This window comes from Salvelinus sp. IW2-2015, unplaced genomic scaffold, assembly GCF_002910315.2.
Source record: "Salvelinus sp. IW2-2015 unplaced genomic scaffold, ASM291031v2 Un_scaffold3511, whole genome shotgun sequence".
NCBI classification, from domain to species: domain Eukaryota; kingdom Metazoa; phylum Chordata; class Actinopteri; order Salmoniformes; family Salmonidae; genus Salvelinus; species Salvelinus sp. IW2-2015.
The window spans coordinates 21,573-29,221 of record NW_019944791.1 but is presented as its reverse complement, the minus strand read 5'-3'; the positions used below and the strand labels follow the sequence as shown (position 1 = coordinate 29,221).

Genomic DNA, 7,649 nt, shown 5'->3' with positions numbered 1-7,649 from the left:
AAGGAATAACCCAGTCATCCAGGCTTCTCTCAGGGTAAAATAACCCAGTCCCCCCCCACATGCCTAATTTATTTACCATCACAATTAAACCCTGCTCTTCCCCTGTGGGCCATGTTCCAATTCCTTCTGTTTTGCTTCTTTTCAAATGGAAGATCTATGCGTGTGGTCTCTGCAATGGTTTGGCTGACACAACACACACAGAGACAAAAACACACACTCATGCACACACATCCATTCAACTTTCCCCTGGCCTGTACCTCGAAGTCCATTCCTCCCCTCCTAACTAAACATCGCAGGACAGCAGAAGGGAATTCAAAGTGTCCGGAGGGGTACTTCTTTTTTCCTGCCACTTGTCATCATCCAAGGGCCTGGCTGCTCCCCTTATTACTCTAATTGCTTCCAACTGCTCCAGGAGCCTTTGATGGGGGGAAGAGAGAGAGAGAGCATGCTGCAAGCACCTGTTGTTGCAGAGCCAGACCAAGGTGGGCTGTAGTGTGGCGGTGCTGTATAAAAGAGTGAGGACTGCACTACTGGGGTGTATTCATTTATGCAAAACTTTCTGGGGTGAAGGTTCCAAAAACATAAAGATCATCTTTAGAGCAAGATCATCTGAAGTCAATTAATAGGCATATACAAACATGACCTTATGCATAAGACAATCATATTTGTTCCACACAATGTCTATAAATGTTCTGTAATGTTTCTTAGTCCTGAACATGGCCCCTGGTTTCTGTTTCTATTGTATTAAATACATATAAACATATTCAGTGCCCTCTAATTACTAGGACACATTTTGTTGTTGTTTTGGCTTTGTACTCCAGCCTCAATTTGAAATGATACAATGACTATGAGGTTATAGTACAGATGTCAGCTTTAATTTGAGGGTATTTCCACATTAATGTGTTGATGAGTGAGAAAGCTGCACAAATATCATAACCACCAAAAAATGCTAACCTGCCATTATTGTAACGGTGTCGTATTATTATTGTTAGCATTTCTTAGGGGTTATGATATTTGTGCATCTAACTTTCTCACCAATCATTATTCACAATTAATTCAGGACTATCCGTAATCATGGTATCCTCCACATTAATGTGGAAAATACCCTCAAATTAAATCTGACAGTCGGCACTTTGACCTCATCATTACTCACGATTCATTCAGGACCATCCGTAATCATGGTATCCTCCACATTAACGTGGAAAAAACCCTCAAATTAAAGCTGACAGTCTGCACTTTAACCTCATCATTACTCACGATTCATTCAGGACCATCCATAATCATGGTCGCATCCATATTAATGTAGAAGTGTTTAGAAACATATTCTACTCTTATCTACAATAAAAGTGAATCCAAGTTGACACAATACATTATTTACCATTCACTTCTATTGGGCAGAAAATGAATCTGAAACAACCAATACGAACAGCAAATGCATCCTACAAGTTTGTTGAGTCACAAGCTTGATGTAATCATTGCGTGCTAGGAATATAGGACAAAATACTAAACTTTTGACTACTTTAATACACAACTGAATTTGTCCCAATACTTTTGGTCCCCAACAAAGGGGGAACTATGTACAAAAAAAAACATTAATTTCAAAGCGTTTCACCTGATATGAATKTAAAAACTCTCAAATKAAAGCRGCCCGTCTGCACCTTAACATAGTCATTGTATCATTTCAAATCCAAAGTGCTGTCCCAATAACGTCACTGTATATGTTTTATTGTCAAACACCAGATCCTCCCCCAGTGCTGCTGGAGTACTAGATGTGAATTCCTATCACAAAACTGATTAGAATAAAGCACTTTTAGGTTTTCAATACATGTCTCCCCAAGAAAATAGGTGTCACAGACTGATGTCAAAAAACATTTACAGCATGCCACAAATTTTATGAGTTAGCAATGGTTTCAAATAATTTCAAACAACAAACTGAGGCAAAATGTACAGAGTTCATTAGAGACCGTGTGCAATGTAATCAAATAATTACATATATATATCCTATGGGCTGCATGGAGGACTGGGGGAAGGGAGCACTGCCCCTACCTCTCTCCAACCAAGGTGCATGAATTAAGAAGTAGAGGAGATTCAACCACTCTTGGAGGACAATGGAAGTAAAATAAAGTGCTTCTTTACTTTTACAAACAAAACAGAAGCCTTTTCTTTACTTCCATTGTCCCCAGAGTTGGTCAATCTCTCAAATTATGATGAGGACTGGATAGCTCTCTGGCTCCATCTTCTGGCCTGAAGTCATACTAGAAATCAACAGCTGAGGAAGAAATGAAATAGTTTATATTGATTCTTATACTGTCATTCCATGACAATAATAGGAGAGGATATTATAGAATACAGGGGTATATTTACACACCAGTTGAGGCGGGATCTTCTCAAAGTGTTCTATGTCCATTCTGTCACAGTCCTCTGCCTCAGCCTGTTTTATCGTTCTTTGTGCAGCTTCTGAGCAACAAAGAGTCAGGGTCTGTATCCTAAGCAACTCGGGGTAAAGACTGCTGATCTAGCACAGTTTTGCATTCAGCATTTTAATCATAATGATACGATTATAGGATAGGGGAAAATCTGATCCTAGATCAGTGATGATTTCCATGTACATTACAGCCACAATCAATCGTTTGAACTAACCTTGAACAAACACTGTAGCATCTCTGCCATAAGGATGACAGCATCGGCACGACTTGAGAAAAAACAAAGAAAAGGTCAAATGGCGATGACTTGCTAACAGCCTACAACTGTTGCTTCATTTGACTAAACATGATCAGGTCAAATCTTTTCCAGGATAACTACATTAAACAACTGCCTTTCGTTTTCTCTCCTTGAAGAAGCTTGCAGGAGTTTGCTTACCGTCTCACTAAAGAAAGAGAAAACCCATGATTCTGAATAACACTATGTCGACAACAGTAGTTAGTTACTGTAGTGAATTGCTTCCAAAAACAACTGCCATTGTTGTCAAAAGTATCCAGTAGCTGATCATTTGCTAGCTCCGCGTAATTTGCTCCATACAGTCCGCTCAGTCTAATTGAAAATGAGGGTTGTGATCTTGCTTTAGTTACAAAATGAGGTTGTGATCTTGCTTTAGTTACAAAATGAGGGTTGTGATCTTGCTTTAGTCGAAATGATGTGACTCACAACATAGAACAATTAATATTATTTTGGCTACTTTCTCTTACCTTTTTGAATGTGATTTCGCGCGTGCTTTCCGCCATGTTCAGTTCTGTGATCAACGCTCTCTCAGCAGTGATTGGCTGCATCGAGTCCGTGATTCTTTACGTAAAACGCATCGCGCAACGCGAGGGGAGTGACCTTCTATTCCAAAGGAAAAATAGTACCAAATAGAAAAGTAGAAAATAGTAAATGTCTTAAGAGATGTGTGTGCTTGCTAGTTTAAAGTGCATTTACATTTTAACAGATGGAACTATCCAAGCAGAGAGAGAATACTTCCTTCAAAAACTCAATTCAATATCACTTTTGAAATACAATAAATAGCCTAGCCTATTTTTTAATGTATTTATTTTTTAATAAATAGCCTATTAACTTTTCGACAAGTTACAAATGACATGTTGGATTACGTCTCCAACTCAACAAAAATAAAGTTAAAGAATGCTATTAAGCTAGTGGCTCAGATGGAACTATCCAAGCAGTAGACACATCTCCTTTATATGTTGATATGTGGTTGCCTTGTCAACCAAACACAATTCAATAATACTTTTGTAATACAGTAAAGAGCCTAAAGKTAAGGCTATCTTCCAAACTAATGTAACAATAAACCTTAAATGAGTAACACACCCATAGTTAATGTAACTAYACATTTCTTCTTRTGTAATCATATAAMGCGTGCAGGTTGAAGATAGCATACATACAGTAGGTCGTTGAAGGTTTGTGGAGATCGGCATTGATCAAATGGCATTGATCACTTGCACTTTTAATGTAATTTCAACTGCAATCCAGGTMATTTGGTTCTGCTATTAAATGAAGCCCMGTGATAACACATKAATCTGTTGTATAAACAAAATAYCATTGTWTTCCCATTTGAACTTTGCTGTGGTTTWAAATGGTTGAAAGCRMAGTGWTAGATATTTGGGTGACAACTAAACCAAAAATCAGACATTGTTTTTCCATTGGAATTTTGTTGTGCTTTTAGATGGTTGTAAGCATAGTGATACAACATTGGAAATTCAACCAACTTYTRGCTGTCTTTTTGAGTGGGTAATCTCATTGATTAACGTCTCAACCCAATATTACCCAATTATCCACGTTGAAAATATGTGGTGTGCCCAGTGGGATACAGAGGTGAGTGTATTTCAGTGTGTGTGTGTGTGTGTGTGTGTGTGTGTTTGTCACAGCAGCGGTTTTACCAGGTAGGTGTGACAGGGTTTGAATTTTATGTGTTTGCCCTCGACACCTCTTCTGACAGGTGAACCTTGTAGTGAAATATCTTCATATCCACCTTCAGAGACACAGGGTTAGAGAGAGAGAGAGACACAGGGTTAGAGAGAGAGAGAGACACAGGGTTAGAGAGAGAGAGAGACACAGGGTTAGAGAGAGAGAGAGACTGTCACACCCTGGCCTTAGTTATCTTTGTGTTCATTATATTTTAGTCAGGTCAGGGTTGTGACTCATGAAGTATGGTGTTTTTGTATATTGTCCAGGGTGGTTGTATTGGTTTAGAGGGTTAAGGAGTTATTAGATGGTTTAGTGTTTGTCGTGTAGTTGTCTAGGAAAGTCTATGGTTGCCTGAATGGGTTTCCAATTAGACAGGCTGGATTACTGTTGGCTCTGATTGGCGAGCATAATGTAAGACAGCCATAAGGCTTTAGCTGTTGTGGGTCATTGTATATGTTAGTGTCATGTCGAACGTAAGTAGTTTGGTGTAACTTTGCGTTGTGTAGTTTCACGCGTCGTTTGTTGTTTTGAATAAGTGTTTCGTGTTCGTCTTTCAATATAATAAAAGAAAGATTTATTCCATATCATGCTGCGCCTTGGTCCTCTCAACTCAGAGAGAGAGAGAGAGAGAGGAGAGAGAGAGAGAAAGGTGAGGGATGGTTGAGTTTCATTTTACAGCCAGTAGGGGGTACAACGGCTCTCCTGTAAAGTCATAAGATTATCCACAAGACGTCTTTCCCAAGGATAACCAGTCAGATAAACATGCTGTATTAGAGGTAAGAGATTACACTGGTCAAAGAGATCACAGCATCACAGCCACCAATTATCATACACCATCTAAACGCTCACTTCCTCAGGCAACAGTTAGACCACCAGACTAAGGATTCATATTTTCCATCCACAGAAAATTGCAAGTCTTTCCCAGGCATCCCAAGATTTCCTTTCATACGGGAAATGCTATTTAAAAGTACACCAGACCACCACACCAATTTTTTTTACATAATCTGATATAATTATACCACTGTAAATTGAGAAATATACACAGGAATCTAATTGTTTCTGGTTGTATTTGTTGCAAATTCATCAACTCAAAGTTCTCTCAAAGTCCAAACTATTTTTTGTATGTAGCCTAGTTTTAATGTAGGCCCATGAACCACTGTTGGCRGACTGGTAAGATATTATGAGGTTATTATAGCCTAGTGAAAATTGCATTTATTAGCTAATAACCCGCAAATTGTGTTGACTYGTGAATATCCCATGCATGCTGCGRTAAACAACCAGACAAGCAAATGACTGCTATAGTGGAGTTTCAGCACCATGGACAGAGGTCAATCAATTCCCGGCTAATCTGACTACAGTTAGACCTGTGCTCTCGCTTTTATTAGTACATGTCTATTTCCTATTGTTAGAGGAGAGTGGGGTAAGTGGAGCAACGTTGTTTACATTCAGCATCACCCCATCAAGGGAAACATAGTATTCTTTCGAACAAATATATTTGCATATATTTCAGGATCATGTGTATCCCTGGAAATAATCAGAATTAATTTAAATATTACAGTTTTGAAAACATAGCTTGTTAAAAAAAGTTKTTGTGGAACAATATACCCCTTACCCAGGGTAAATGAAGCTGCTTACTTGGTGAAAATGTGTTTTTAGGACACAATGTAAAAACAGAGAGCTGGAGCTCGTCTGAGCGGTTGGGCTCTGTTTGATGTCATATTGATATGTTAAATAAATGTGTAATTAGTGATTCCCTCGAACCTGCACATGAACCTGTTTTTCATTTGTTTTGTATATTATATATTAGCTGTGTTCTCCTTCACTTTAACCAGGCTAAAAAGAGAGAAGCTTGAATGATTCAGGTTTTATACTAATGGTGGAGGAGAAATACAACGTGTAAACTGTTATAGACTTATTTATTTTGCCACTCAACCCAAACTTTAACAACCCGTATGTGTGTTAGGCAGAGCGCCCCCATGCTCTTGTATAAACCTGGGGTGGCCTAGTGTGGCAGTTTGACTTGTGCATTTGGTGTTCTTTCAGATGAGCTAACAGTGGCATTTTCTGATGCTATCAAATCAAAATCAAATCAAATTTATTTTATAGCCATTCGTACATCAGCTGATTTCTCAAAGTGCTGTACAGAAACCCAGAAACCCAACGTGATCAACGTGATTCTTCTTCCTTTCAACCACAAATGGGAAGAGAATAAAGACATCTCTGCATGAACCAGAGAGCGTACATCGCTCCAAAACATCTGTCTCTCACAAGTACCACACAGGTGTGAAGAATTACATGTTAAGCTGTATCGGCCTTACCCGAATCACCAACCCACATTTTAATGATCATGGTCACAGTATGGATAAGGTCCACATGGTGCAAATAGATTGATCCTTAGTGGTTTTGGAACACGCAGCATTTCATTAAAACAAACAACTAGCAAATCTGAAAGCTAATATGCCTTTTAACAAAAGCAGTAGAGCAGAGCTTCATATTTCCACTACCTAACCAGTTTGTCCAGAACCCATAGCCTATGAAAACCTATTAGTACCATGAGCAATACCACTGTGCATCCCGCTGCTGGCTTGCCTATGAAGCCAAATAGGGTCATTCCTGGTCGGTCCCTGGATGCTGCTGAAAGTGGTGTTGAGGGCCAGTAGGGGGCACTCTTCCTTCTAGTCTTAAGATCAAAATCCAATCCCCAGGGGAAGTGATGGGACATTTCCCTGCGTAGGATGCTGTCTTTCGGATGAGACGTTAACGTGTGACCTTACTCTCTGTCACTAAATATCCCATGGCACTTATCGTAAGAGTAGGAGTGTTAACTTCGGTGTCCTGGCTAAATCCGGGCGGCAGGTAGCCTAGCGGTTAAGAACGTTGGGGCCAGTAACTGAAAGGTTGCTGGTTTAATCCCTGAGCTGACTCAGGTGATATCTGTTGATGTGCCTTGAGCAAGGCACTTAATCCTATTTGCCCCTGTTCTGAATAAGAGCATCTGCTAATATGTACATTCCATCATGCACCTAACCTTCCCCTCATTTCTAATTGGCATGTATCACTCCTCACCTCTCCAGCTGTGGTGAGCGTTCTGGCACAAATGATTGTCATCATCTGGAAAGGCACTATATAAATGTTGGGCCACATAAAATATGTATATATTAGTCTTTTCCAAATTCTGTTTCTCCATTTCATTTAAGGTTTCCGTTCCCATTTTTCCCCTATATTTTATCAAGAAAAAAACGAAGGAAAAA

At 39.3% G+C, this 7,649-nt stretch overlaps 1 protein-coding gene across 1 annotated transcript; it reads right to left on the bottom strand.

Annotated features, from left to right (window-relative positions):
- Positions 1-1,506: 1,506 nt before the first annotated feature.
- cenpx (centromere protein X) lies at positions 1,507-3,272 on the bottom strand. The gene is made up of 3 exons (XM_070441144.1): positions 3,186-3,272; positions 2,637-2,694; positions 1,507-2,454 (listed from the first exon to the last, which is right to left on the bottom strand). Exons 1-3 carry the CDS (start codon positions 3,264-3,266, stop codon positions 2,303-2,305), a joined length of 291 nt encoding a protein of 96 aa, XP_070297245.1. The 5' UTR covers positions 3,267-3,272; the 3' UTR covers positions 1,507-2,302.
- Between the last annotated feature and the right edge of the window lie 4,377 nt (positions 3,273-7,649).